General features: G+C 33.6%; 2 protein-coding genes across 2 annotated transcripts; one reads left to right on the top strand and one right to left on the bottom strand.

The window, feature by feature from the left end:
- Positions 1-4,934: 4,934 nt before the first annotated feature.
- On the top strand, positions 4,935-5,345 carry LOC141665119 (uncharacterized). The gene has a single exon (XM_074471105.1). It carries the CDS (start codon positions 4,935-4,937, stop codon positions 5,343-5,345), a length of 411 nt encoding a protein of 136 aa, XP_074327206.1.
- A 4,001-nt stretch (positions 5,346-9,346) lies between these two features.
- On the bottom strand, positions 9,347-11,721 carry LOC141667282 (uncharacterized). The gene is made up of 4 exons (XM_074473707.1): positions 11,476-11,721; positions 11,028-11,166; positions 10,281-10,949; positions 9,347-9,555 (listed from the first exon to the last, which is right to left on the bottom strand). The coding sequence occupies exons 1-4, from the start codon at positions 11,559-11,561 to the stop codon at positions 9,460-9,462; spliced, it is 990 nt and encodes a 329-aa protein (XP_074329808.1). The 5' UTR covers positions 11,562-11,721; the 3' UTR covers positions 9,347-9,459.
- Between the last annotated feature and the right edge of the window lie 2,353 nt (positions 11,722-14,074).

The following is a 14,074-nucleotide window of genomic DNA, read 5'->3' on the forward strand; positions in this document are numbered from 1 at the left end:
ATATTTTATAGATAGATTGACATAAAAGAAGTGAAATGGCCTCAACGACGTTTAGTCGATAAACATGAATTGTATATGGAACCAATATAAAGTGTGAAAAGTGATGCGCCTTAGTTTTGTTGCAAAGATTAAGGAGAAGTCTCCGGAAGGCCATATATAAACAAAATTTCTTAATGGTTTGTAGACATGGAAATCATTTCGCGTACTTTCGTATTAGCTGTATCAAACACATAATATGGCTTGTTACTGAACTAGACCTGGACAATTCTTTCGTTTCATATACTTTCGTATTGTGTACTTTCGTGTTTCGTGTAGATAATGCCAAATCACATCCCAACGCATTAAAGATTTGTTCCGTTTCGTGTTCGTGTACCTTTATTTCCGTTTAAGTTTCCTGTCGTGTTCATGAAAATTTTGAATAAAATAGAAATTAAGATAAATAAATAAAAATATTTAAATATTACATTTTTACTAGTCGAGTTTTTAAATCAATATGGCATAAATAATCATTTTGGTCAAAACTTGTGAAAATTAAATTCAAACTATTTTGTATTTATTTTATGTAAATATTATATTCAAAAAAATTATTTAAAAACATGTATTTATGTAATTTTAAATAGGTATTCACTTTGTGTATTTTCGTTTCGTGTCGTGTACCTAAAGGTAAATCATAACGGATAATAAATTTATCTGTATAATTTATGTTCATATACTTTCATGTTCGTGAACCACAAAGGTCAACCAGAATCAGTTATTTTCGTGTCTTGTACGAAATTGCAACTCTACCTGAAATAATTTAACCAAATGTAGGGTCTTTTATACCTCTACACGTCCCGTCTTTTACACATATACTCGTTGAGCACACTTAACTAAATGCTTAATTGGTTAAGCTTAGAACCTTGACTAAGAATAATGCTATCAATAGAACGAGTCACATTAGAATAAAGAAGGTTGGACATTAAATTGCATTTCAATTTCTCTCCACTTGTTAGTTACAAACAAATACCGTGAAACATAAATTTAAAATTAAATCACATTGTAGAATGAAGAGTGCATGTATATGAATTAATAAAATACTAATTAGCAACTAAGCTCGCCTTTATTAAGCTCAAATCATAATCCCAAGAATTGAAATATTTTGGCTGTAAAATATATTTAAATTGTTAGATATTTTCGTTAAATTAACACATATATTAAAGAAGTAGAATATGAAACTGGCCGATAGTAGTAGGTTGTAATGGATAAATGCGACGAAGGCACGACCGGAGATATCACATAGTAGCTAAGTTATCTGTAAGAAAAGTGGGCCCCAATTTGATTTATCTTGTGACGACGACATTTTGGTACAAAAAGGACGACATTTTGGTAAAAAGGTATAGGATAATTTAATTAGCGAAAAAAGGTACAAGAGAATTTGAGTAGGAATATGTCATACGTCGGCATCACCAGTAGCATTCTTATCTTATTCGTATAGAATTTTTTTTATTCACCTATAAATATATTATTTTTCAGATTTTATTTCTTCATATAAATTGTTTATAATAATTAAATCTATAGTATGATAGATAAGTATGTGTTGTAAGTTTGTAACAAAAGGAATGAAACAAAAAGCAAAATCGTGAGGGCCACATCAACTAAATCTTTTCACTAGGTTCTACAGAAGTTTTTCAAAAATATTTATAATAAATTTTGAACTGCGTGAGTTCAAGAAATGATATGAAAGTGAAAATATTTTTTTCTAAATTCGTCAATGATCAATTGACTATACATTCTATAACTTAAAGTTTATTATTGTAAGATTGGATAGGGAGACCGAAAAATTGTGTTGACGAATATAATAGGTTTAATTTTTATTCGATTATATATTATAATACTATGATTTTATTACTTACGCATAAACATAATTATTATTTTATTTTATTAAAGAAGTGCTATTGAGCCCTGATCTTAAACCACAACTATAAATATATAGAAGTAATATTTAAAATTACTATTCACTCAAATTATATTGTGCGAAGTGAAATGTTAACAAGTTAATTTGTGAAATTTTGTTGAATTACAAATCTTGTTTGTTGAGATCCGAACAAAATTATTAATATTATTATTTCATTACTTATGTATAGACAAAATTATTGTTTATTTTGGAAGAAGTGTTGGTCATCTTAAACACAACTATGAATATTTTATAAGTATAATATTAAAAAACTTTCATTCACTCAATTTACAAACGTGCGAGGTGAATGGTTATCAAACTGCAACGTAAAATTTCTTTGAATTGCAAATTCTATTATACATGTACGAGGTAAAATTTCATTGTATGGAAATCCTATTTTTTGAAATGTGAAATTAATTGCGTAAATTATACTCGTTGAAATCTGAACAATACCTCATGATATATAAATTATATTTTAAGCATCTTACACCAAAATCAAATGGAAGGATTTAACATTAATTTAAAGACAATGACCTTAAAGATTTAAATAAATTTGGATATCACTTTATCAAATTGATATAACTAAAGTATTTGCAAAACCAAGCAAAACCTCTTATCAAAGTCTAATGGTGATTTATATGAATGAAAATGTCACTACTAACGTCTAAACCATCTGCTTCCTAAATATCGTATATTATCTTAGACGATAGTTATTTATTATATACTTTGGAGATAACATGACGCAAATTTAGCAAAACTATCAAAATGACGTTTAGTTGATAAACATGAATTATATATGAAACCAACATAAAGTGCAGAAAGTGAGGCGGCGTATCTTGTTTGCATACAAAGGTTAGTATAGGCAAGTTAAATATATAAACAAAATTCCTTTATAATTTCTAGACATGATAATTATTTCGTATCTTGTACCATTGTTAAAAATGATAGAGAATGACATGAAAATTTAGAGCATACAATAGTACCTTTATTACGTAGCATTTATTTGTATTACAATTCTCACAATGTAAGAGATTTGCAGTGTACACATTCTACCTCATTGTTATTTTAATTTCATAACAGAAATATACTGAAAAAATATCCAAACGAGCACCAATTGAAATACAACTACATGCTTTCTCTGTTCACGTAAAACGGCGTAACAATGATATAATCGAAATATGAAATACGACATTGTGCTATAGCAGTCTATAGGGGCGAAATAGATTTTATTAGGGGAGTATTGGTGTCGTCCTTGCTTAGTACAAACAGCTCCAGCTCCTTTTCAGTCCTTTCCCTTCGTTTTTTTGCCTTGTGAGCTTTCATAAACTCCTCCATGTACTGAAGGAAAACGTTTTCATTGTCCGCAAAATTACAATGTATGTGTGTACTGTAATTTGTTATATGAAGTGATTAGTGTATGGTCAACATACCTTCTGCTTCATCCTCTTTGTCGCTATTTGCTTACGTATGCATTAATCAATAAGAGAAGTAAAATAATTATACCAATTCGTTTTACAGAACCAAAGTTGTAGCCGGAGTCTTACTTGCCAAAACATATTGCAGTCCTGCATTCTCTTCTTTTATAACCTGTAGTTCTGCTTCCAAATCACATTTATGAGCCTTGCCAATATGAAATTATGAAAACAAACATTTAAAATAGACTTGGCCTAGCCCTTTTAAATACCGCGGTTTTAATCTAAACATTTCTTATTTTTATGAACATTTTTTGTTGGAGTTAATCTTGAATATTTGATTACCTTATTTAGTCCAGCTGTTTGTTTAAGTAATTGATTTGGTCATTATGTTTCAGAGAGATTTTAGGAGTGCCAGCAAATAATGATAGGAGTGGAGTAATATTAAGAAGGTGGTGTGATTCTGTTTTCCCGATCTGTTGCCACAATGTGTGGTGTTTATTTTCTTTATAAGCTTCAATAAAATATTGAGAAAGAGTTGTTGCTCGAAGTACTTTGTCTTGTGTTTAGTTTTACATATTTACTCATCTGGTGTCAAATAATTACAATATTGTGGTATCCGAGCCATATAGGTTGCAGTAGTACGTATGTCAAAAACACAGACAATGGATATGGGAAAGAGCAAAGGAGGATCAATGGGCTTGAGTTACCCTATGTTGACCAGGACGAACTATACCGTTTGGGCAATGAAAATGAAGGTGCTTATGCAAGCACATGGTGTTTGGGAGACGATAGAACAAACAGATCCAAAGGCATAAACCGATCAAAAGGCATGTGCAGAAGAACGGGTTGACAAAGTGGCTCTTGCAATGATCTATCAAAGCATTCCAGAGGAAATGCTACTTTCTCTGTCAGATAAGAAAAAGGCAAAAGATGCCTGGGAAGCATTGAGAATTATGAGTCAAGGCGCAGACAAAGCTAAGACGGCCAAGGTTCAGACTTTGAAGGCAGAATTCGAGACTCTTAGTATGAAAGAAACAGAGTTATTGGATGATTTCTGTATGAAACTTAATGGACTGGTGACAAACATTCGAGCCATTGGAGAAGATGTGAAGGAAACTTACGTGGTTAAGAAATTGCTTCGTGCAGTCCCACAAAAATTCTTACAAATAGCGTCCATAATGGAACAATTTGGGAATTTAGAAACAATGAAGGTAGAGGAGGTAATTGGTTCACTAAAAGCACATGAAGAAAGGATAAAGGGAAGTACATAAAATGTGAATAGTCAACTGCTACTCACAGATGAAGAATGGATTGCAAAAGAAAAAAATGAAGGTAAATTACTTCTTACCAGGGAGAATTGGCAAAAACGTATGAATCGAGGAAGTGCTAAAGGAAGCCATAACATGAGAGGTCGTGGTGGGAGAGATAAGAGCAGGATCAGATGCTATAATTGTCACATGTATGGACACTATGCTGTTGAGTGTCGAAGACCAAAGCGTGACAAAGAAGGGAGGCAAGAAGCTCTTATGTCAAGGACTGAAGATGATGAATCAGCACTCTTGCTGGCAAACTATAGAAAATAATTGATGTTGAATGAAGATAATGTGACACCAAAGCTGTTGACAGATGGGAAGACGAAGAATACAAATTCAAATGTGTGGTATCTGGACAACGGGGCAAGTAATCATATGACCGGGGAGAGAGAAAAATTCATGGAACTAAACGAGAAGATAACAGGAACAGTAAGGTTTAGAGATGGTTCCGCTGTGGAAATTAAGGGAAAGGGACTGATAACCTTTAAGTGCAAAAATGGTGAAGAACGGATGCTACGTAAGGTATTTTACATTCCTTCTCTATGTAGTAACATAATTAGTTTGGGTCAACTCTCAGAAGAAGGTAATAAGGTTGTTTTGAAGGGTAACTATCTATGGGTGTATGAGAAACAAGGGGAATTGCTTATGAAAGTACAACGATCTCCAATAGATTATATAAACTGATTGTTGAAACCATAAAGTCAAAATGTTTGTTGACCAAGTCAGATGAGGTAACAAATTTATGGCACACTCGTTTAGGACATGTAAATCATATGTCTATGACACTAATACAAAAGCACAAGATGGTATATGGTCTGTATAATATGTCAATGCCAAAACAAGTTTGTAAAGGGTGTTTGATATCAAAATAGACAAGAAAGGCTTTTCCGCAGAAGTCAAGCTATAGTGCAACAAAAGTTCTACAGTTGGTACATGGTGACTTGTGCGGACCTATAGAACCCACTACGCCCGGAGGAAATAAATATTTTTTTCTCTTGGTGGATGATTTTAGTCGGGTAATGTGGGTATACATGCTAAAAAATAAGGACGAGGCGTTTGATGCTTTTAAGAGGTTTAGAGCCAAAGTTGAAGATGGTGGAGAAAAGAAGATAAGAGTTTTTCGTAGTGACCGTGGAGGGGAATTTACATCAAATGCATTCAAGGCTTATTGCGAGGACTCAGGAATCGAGAGACAGTACACAGCTCCTTATATACCCCAACAAAATGGGGTGGTAGAGTGTAGAAACAGGACAGTTGTGGAGATGGCACGTTGCTATTTGAAAGAAAAGGAAATGCCATCATTATTTTGGGGTGAGGTTGCTCGACATGCGGTGTATGTGTTGAATCGATTACCAACTCGAGCATTGTCAAGTGAGACACCCTATGAAGCTTGGATGGGCAAAAAACCAAATTTGGGGCATTTACGTATTTTTGGTTGCTTGACTTATATGAAAGTTCCAAGAGTTAATACAAAGAAATTGGATGACAGGAGTATTCAAGTAATTAATCTTGGAAGTGAACCAGGCACCAAGGCGTATAGACTATATGACCCTGTGGGGAAGCGTATATATGTGAGCAGAGATGTCGTTTTCGAAGAAACGAAGGGATGGTCATGGGCACAACAAGAAAAATGATAATTCATGCAATTCAAGTTCATTCTCAGTGCCAGAAATACTCGAGAGAGATGGAAATGAAGTTGTTGTCGAAGAACTATCGGATGTTGAAGAAACATGGGGAGATGAAGTCACAACACCTTCACGCACACAAGGAAGGAATGAGAGCAGCACTGAAAGTTCACCATTATCACAGACGTCAGGGACAAGTTTAAGTTCAGACATATATGATGGGAGCACAGCACCACGCAAGTTCAGGCCTCTCTCAGAGATTTATGCTGATACGAAAGAAGTAAAAATAGATGAAGAACTACTGATGATAGAAGGTGAAGAACCACATAATTATGAACAAGCTGTAAAAGTAAAAGATTGGAGGATAGCTCTGGATGAAGAAATTAAATCCATAGAAAAGAACGGCACTTGGAAATTGACTAAATTACCAGATGGGCGCAAGGTAATTGATCTGAAGTGGGTTTTTTAACTGAAAAAGGATGCAAGGGGGAAAGTTATGAAACACAAGGCTCGTTTGGTTGCAAAGGGGTATGTACAAGAACACGGAGTCGACTATGATGAAGTTTATGCTCTAGTCACCAAGTTAGAAACAATTCGATTATTGTTGGCATTAGAAGCTAAGAACGACTGGCAAGTCCATCATCTTGATGTGAAGACAGCGTTCCTAAATGAAGACATTAATGAGGAAGTATACGTTGCACAACCAAAGGGATACATCAAAGAAGGATAGGAAGAATTGGTGTATAGACTTTATAAAGTGTTGTATGGCCTAAAGCAGGCACCACGTGCGTGGTACGCAACATTAAACTGCTGCTTGGAAAATTTTGGATTCAAAAGGTGTCCCTCAGAACATGGTGTGTACACTCGATGAAATAAGGATGAAGTTATGATAATATGTGTGTATGTCGATGACATACTGGTGACAGGCACTGACTTGTCAAGCATTGAGATTTTTAAGAAGCAGATGAGTCAGGTATTTGAAATGAGTGATATGGGATCATTGGCATATTACCTGGGAATAGAAGTAAAGCAAGAAGATGGCGTATCAAATTAAAACAAACAAGCTATGCTAAGAAAATTCTGGCACAAGCAGGTTTGACAGATTGTAATCCAACAAAGTTTCCTATGGATCCTAAGGAGCAATTAACGAAGGATGAGAGTGGCAAAATAGTTGACAGCACCAAGTACAGGAGCTTAGTGGGTGGCTTACGATATCTGGTGCATACCAGACCAGACATAGCATTTTCAGTAGGGATGGTGAGCAGGCATATGGAGCACCCAACAATGTTGCATTTAAACGCAGTGAAGAGGATATTAAGGTATGTGAAAGGTACATTGGAGCTAGGTCTTTCTTACTCAAAAACAAGTGGAAACAATATCTTAACAGGTTTTTCAGACAGTGATTTTGCTGGTCATGTTGAGGATAGACGAAGTACAGGGGGAATGGCCTTCTACTTGAATGAAAGTTTGATAACATGGGTCTCTCAGAAGCAAAAATACGTAGCATTGTCATCCTGCGAGGCGGAATTTATGGCTGCAACTGCAGCAGCATGTCAAAGCATATGGTTGCGGAATGTTCTACAATAGGTGACAAATGAGAAGATAGGACCAGTGACTCTTTACATTGACAACAAATCGGCCATAGACCTTGTTAAGAATCCTGTGTTTCATGGACGAAGCAAACACATTGATATTCGTTATCATTTCATTCGTCAATGCATTGAGCGTGGTGAAATTGAAGTAAGGCATGTTCCTGTTGAGAGTCAGCGTGCAGTTATTTTGACCAAAGCTTTGTCAACTGTAAAATTTGAGAAAATGAGAAAGCTCCCGGGAGTTAATAATGTTGCAAGTCCAATTCAAGATTAAGGGGGAGAATGTTGGAGTTAATCTTGAATATTTGATTACCTTATTTAGTTCAGCTGTTTGTTTAAGTAATTGATTTGGTCATTATGTTTCAGAGAGATTTTATGAGTGCCAGCAAATAATGATAGGAGTGGAGTAATATTAAGAAGGTGGTGTGATTCTTTTTTCCCGATCTGTTGCTACAATGTGTGGTGTTTATTTTCTTTATAAGCTTTATTTTTCTGTTCAATAAAATATTGAGAAAGAGTTGTTGCTCGAAGTACTTTGTCCTGTGTTTAGTTTTACATATTTACTCATCTGGTGTCAAATAATTACAATGATTTCTTCTCACATAAAAATTTAAACAAAAGTAAATTTTTCTGAAACCACCTAAGTATTAAGTATCACTTTGCATCTTCCACATTATTCGTTCACGGTATAATCATTTCACGGGAAATTGACCGTACCTGCCTCCTTGCCCTTGACCTGGCTGCAGATTCTCTGTTTCTGATCATACAGGGCTGTTTCCTTGCCGCCACCTTCTCCAACTGACCACTGCACATGTCTGCTGCATTACCATTCTTGTCAAATTTAGGGGAAACTAAACTAGCAGAACTTCTCACCATACAGAACTTCTCGTGGTTGGTATCCACTGGCCATTCTTTCTGGCAGTGGCTGATAAACCGGCACATTTCCTACACCTCCTGAAGCAATAACAACTGCACAACCAGGTGTACATGACTGCTGCAGAGGAGGTGAACGATCATGTGCCCGCACCACACCAGCCATAATTAGAAAATCCTCGAGGTTCATCTCTTTCTTTGTTGCCTGATTCTGGGCAGAGTTAACTTCCTAAAAATTAGCAGTATCATTCACTGATGATGTTTCTATCTCGCCTTCAGGAAACTATAGATTAGTATTGGCTGTGGCTGCAGCTGTGGGGATTGTGGCTGCTCCCATGGGGGCAGCAGTGCTAAGGGAAATATCGGGGCTTGGGAGAAGTTGTTTAGGAGTTCACCAATGTTCATTGATCCGGAGCTTCGAATATCATCAGAGAATGTGTGTTGAAACACCTCAAGGAGGAAAAAGATTGATGACGATCTAGAAATGAGAGGGCATGGCTCTCAGGATGTTGTGGGTTTATCGATTGAAGAGATGATTAAAGACATTCATCATCATATAATTATTAATATAAGCAACGAGGAATGAAACCGAATTGGAGATAAAATAAGATAATAAATATGTACATCTAGTATAAGCAATATTCAGATGCACTGAAAATACAAAGACCACTTATCAACCATGGATTATGTACAGTAGTTGGGAGACTTCTATTGTGAGTGTCCTATAACTCCTGCAAATAACTCCAACCACAACCTTTGAACGCTGCTCCATGCAATAGAAAATCTCAGTAATATGGACTGTCGCTGGCAACAAAACATCACAAAGTGTAAATACAAGATTTGAAGCAAGAAGCAACATAATAATTAGTGTAGTTCAGTTCAATTCACAATTCAAATTCCTGCTAAATTTTCAAATGAATCAAATCGACTCAGCGTATTCTCCTCACCACGTCTCTATCTTGTTAGTGATTTGTACACTGTCTATCCTGCTGCAAATACGACTCTTCCCGTCTGCAGACGGTTGTACATCTATTTATTCTAGCTAAATCTCAAACACTTTAGAAATTCATTTCCTTACTATTCAAAGCCTAGGAGCTCAGAGATTTACAAACATTACGGGTTATCTAAATGTTTTATAGGTACCATGTCTAGCTACCAGTTAAATGTTTTTGCTTTATACATTTAGCTTATACCAATTACCAAGTGCCTACGCTGCCTATAAAAGAAAAACATGTTAGTAGAGGTTAATCCAATCCAAACGACGTTGCCTAATTTATATTTTGCTCTAATGCCACTATAACACAAGATGTCCAGACTGGAACAAGTGCTCTAAGTAGTTACAATTTTTTTATAACATATTTTCTTACCTAAAATTATATTAAAAAATACCAACATTATATAACCACCTCAAAATTTTGATAACGGCATAGATTTAGACAAGTGTGCAAACGGACGTTTGTAACACAATATATTTTAAGCACAATGTATCTTGATTTAAAGATCATCATAGCTAAATGCAGTGAAACTACCTGCGTAGCATGTGAAATATCATTTGAAGAATGTCCTAGTTCTTCTGCATCTTCCCACTTCTTAGTAAAGCTCTTGTAGCCTCTGGTCCCGTATGCTGACAATAAGTTTTTGAATGACCCGAGAGGATTAATTTTGCTGTATAACACTCCCAACTTGTTCCTGTAAGGGTGGCTCTTATCATTAACATATTTAGCTTCCTGAACCCAATTTTCTTTTTCATCTTGTTCAGACACTTCGGAACCAATCTGCACAGTATGCTTAGAGGCCGCGTTTCTTAACATCAAATTATCTGATTGTTCAAATGCGCTCATATCCAAACTAATATACTCCCCAGGCTTCTGCTCAACAATCTCATTATTGAAACTAGACGACGAAGAGGGATCCAGAAACATTGTCATCACGCTTCGATCTTCTACATTATGGTGTGGTACATTCTGAACAGACTTTCCCCCTGAAAGAAACATTGCAAACCCATCTCTATCTTGTTCATCCAAGTCAACCCATTGGTTCCTCAACGAGGACGTATCTGACAAGCTATTACACACTTGTGTTATCTGTGCCACAATGGCTGCAATAAATTGCTTATGTCTAGAAATGGCAATTTGCTTCCTCTGAGACTTTTCCAATGTAGCTGCTGCCATTGCCACCTCTCTTTCAAAATCTTCAAGCTGTTAAAACAGTAACAAATCAGTATTCTAAAACAACGGAAACAAAGAAAAACACCAAAAGCAAAGCACGATATTCACCTGCCACTTTACTGTCTCGAGACTAGTTGCTAATTGACACTTGTGATTGTTTAAGGACGCAAGTAGTCTATGGTCAGGATTACGGGTTTCTTGAACAAGACTTTGCTCGTGCAACAAAACTCGATACACTGATTCCATCCTATAACAAAAAAGCAACAATTTAAAGTCATAGCATAAGCAAGAAGTTCAATATCTTCTCTTATGATGTACAAGAAAACACTCATATTCGATATACAAATCAACTATGAACTTCAAGAACCAACCTTTTCACTCGTAGCAATAAGCAAGAACTTGGCAGTCTATTATTAATTGCAATTTGTATAGTACAATGTAACAAGATAAGAGTTGTTGAAATTGAAGTTGAATTCGACAAGTTAATTAACAATACATACAGAAGAAGCAGACTACATATATAGTTATATACATATATGAAGGGGGAGGAGTGGACCTGTCAGCAGAGTCTTGAACAACTTCGGCTGCTGAAAAGAGCGGGTCGGATTTCCAATCTTGGTAACCCGGTGCTGAAGATGGCATCTTTCTTCCTCACCAATATTTGATAAAATTATAGTAATATTTATAGACACATACATACACAGATGATGTGTGTATATCTATGACTTGGGCCTTTGACAGGGGATGCAGGTAGTTAGAGTTGAATCATGTACGTGCGTGTGCCGGAGCGCTACTATTCGGCTTATTTAAATAATTAAATTACTTATGCTTAATGATCCGATTCATTAATACAATTAATCACTAAAAGTTAACTCTACCGAATAATGTCCATTTTTGAATTTTAGAACACTTCCCAATAAACTTTTTTTATTAGCAGATCTTAAATTATGGTAAATGTTATTTGCAAAGCAGTTTTTTTTTTATTTTCGGAGCAAAAGAGTGTGAAATTACTAAATTATTCGTACCTTAATCTTTTCAAGATATATTTATTGTGAATGTAAGAAGGTAGTTTTATATTTTCACTCTTTTTTTCTTTGAAACAAAATTACTATATAAATAATATTTTTCTAAATCAAATGTAATCACGATAAAGTTATGAAGAATGATTTAGTTAAATAATATTCCCTCCATATTTTTTTAATTTTTACATTTGACTTTTGTGTAGTCAATTTGACCAAAATTTATTGATATTTTAGAAATATTCTCTATGGTACCATTATAGAAATGACTTTTCTCGTTAATACCGTTAATACCGTCAATTTATTAGCTTCTATTCATGATAATTTATTAGCTTCTACTCATTAATAATTCACTTTGGATAACCTCATGTAAGTAAAATGTAATAGAATTGATTTCGGTTTGAAAAACAAATTGTATAGTTAAATTATTTGTGAAAAAGTACCTAAAATAGATACTTAAATAATGTAAAATGGAGTAAATATGAGTGAAATATTAATGATCAAAGTTTGATTATGAAACTTAAATATATATCACTCAATTTAACTCCCTTTTACATGATTCAAAAGTCTATTTCATGTATTTATTTGCAAAAATTTCAAATATAAAATTTATTTTCCAATCCGAAATCAATTCAATAATATTTTACTTAACACAGGATATTCCAAGTAAAAAATCAAATGTAGAGAGTTACCACGGATAAAAGTCATTAAATTGATGGTTCGGTGAGAAAAGTCAATTCTACAGTGGTATTATAGTGGTATTATAGAGAATATCTCAATATTTAATAATTGAAAAAAAACAAAAATTTTATCATTAAAAAATATATTTATCTACTTTAATATATAATTTTCAGTTTTTTAAATAATATAAAAATAAGATTTATATTTGGGTGTTTTGAAAAAATACCCAAGTCTAAAAATATTTTTGCAAATATACTGTTATTTTTTAAAAAAAATTGCAAAAGTACTTTTTAATTTGCAAAATACTATTTTTTAATTTTATTTTTTTTGCAAAAATATGGTTTTTGGCAACTGAAATGAATTGCATGCAACATTTGACGAGTTTCTGCAATTACATGCAACTCCATTCAACTAGTTGCATATCTGTTTGATTTTGGCTGCAAAAGAATTCCGAAGATAGTAAAATTGCAAAAAATTTAGAAAATTTAGTATTTTTGATAATTTCTCTTTATTTTTTTTTATCAAAATTTGACTTATTTGATCAATAAAAAAAAATGAATACAGAAAATGGGAATGAGCAACTACAATACCTAGTGCAAGTTTGGCTCATCATTCTTGGGGCTCATTTGAGTCCAAAGCCCATTATACTATTTGCTTAGCTGTTTGACAGATTAACTAATCGATCATATAGAATCCATTTTGAGTCATAAATGGAATGTTAGAAATCCTAACATTTCCTTTCCATTCTTCATTTTCATTTTATCACAACTCATGATTTATTCTGTCTCCTAATTTCTTCTTTTTAAATTTATATTAGTTTAAAACTTGTATGATATATTAAATATTTTTATAAAATTAATTTGATGAAATTTTTTGGATATGAAATTTGTACATTTAAAATTTTAAATGATAGTTAGGTATCTTTGATTTTAATATTATTTCAAAACTCATTCCAATCGTATAATTTTATTACTTGTTTTTAGATTTTAGATTTTAGATTTTTATTTTTTATATTCATGTATTAAAATTATTAAATTATGTAATTTGTAATTTATATTTTATTATCTTTTTAAAAATTATAACTTTTAAGTTACAATTTACCAAAGACATTATAAACTTATAAATAACTTATACATGAAATTATCCAAACACTTAAATAACTTATAAGTTATCATGTTCATATCTTTCTAACTTTAAGTCACAAGTTACATTTTTTAAGAAATTTCAAACGGGCCCTTATTTATCTACTCACCTTTTCTTCCACGTAGGTGAAGAATCAGTTTAATATAGTTATTCTATCAGCCCTTATTTATCTACTCACCTTTTCTTCCACGTAGGTGAAGAATCAGTTTAATATAGTTATTCTGTGATAGAATAACTATACTCCTAGTCCCTCCGTTGAATTTGAATCGTACTCCTATCGTCCTATTCAATTTTTTAGGGGAGGGAAACTCG

The sequence above is a fragment of the Apium graveolens genome, chromosome 6, assembly GCF_009905375.1.
Source record: "Apium graveolens cultivar Ventura chromosome 6, ASM990537v1, whole genome shotgun sequence".
Taxonomy (NCBI): domain Eukaryota; kingdom Viridiplantae; phylum Streptophyta; class Magnoliopsida; order Apiales; family Apiaceae; genus Apium; species Apium graveolens.

What these genes read in the sequence shown, in the direction of transcription:
- LOC141667282 (XM_074473707.1), bottom strand. Translation starts at nt 11,561, where the DNA reads ATGCCATCTTCAGCACCGGGTTACCAAGATTGGAAATCCGACCCGCTC. An exon ending in TCGAGACAGTAAAGTGGCAG is followed by an intron (nt 10,950 to 11,027) that starts GTGAATATCGTG and finishes CTGTTTTAACAG; the next exon opens with CTTGAAGATTTTGAAAGAGA. An exon ending in ATATTTCACATGCTACGCAG is followed by an intron (nt 9,556 to 10,280) that starts GTAGTTTCACTG and finishes TTTTGTTGCCAG; the next exon opens with CGACAGTCCATATTACTGAG.
- LOC141665119 (XM_074471105.1), top strand. Translation starts at nt 4,935, where the DNA reads ATGTTGAATGAAGATAATGTGACACCAAAGCTGTTGACAGATGGGAAG.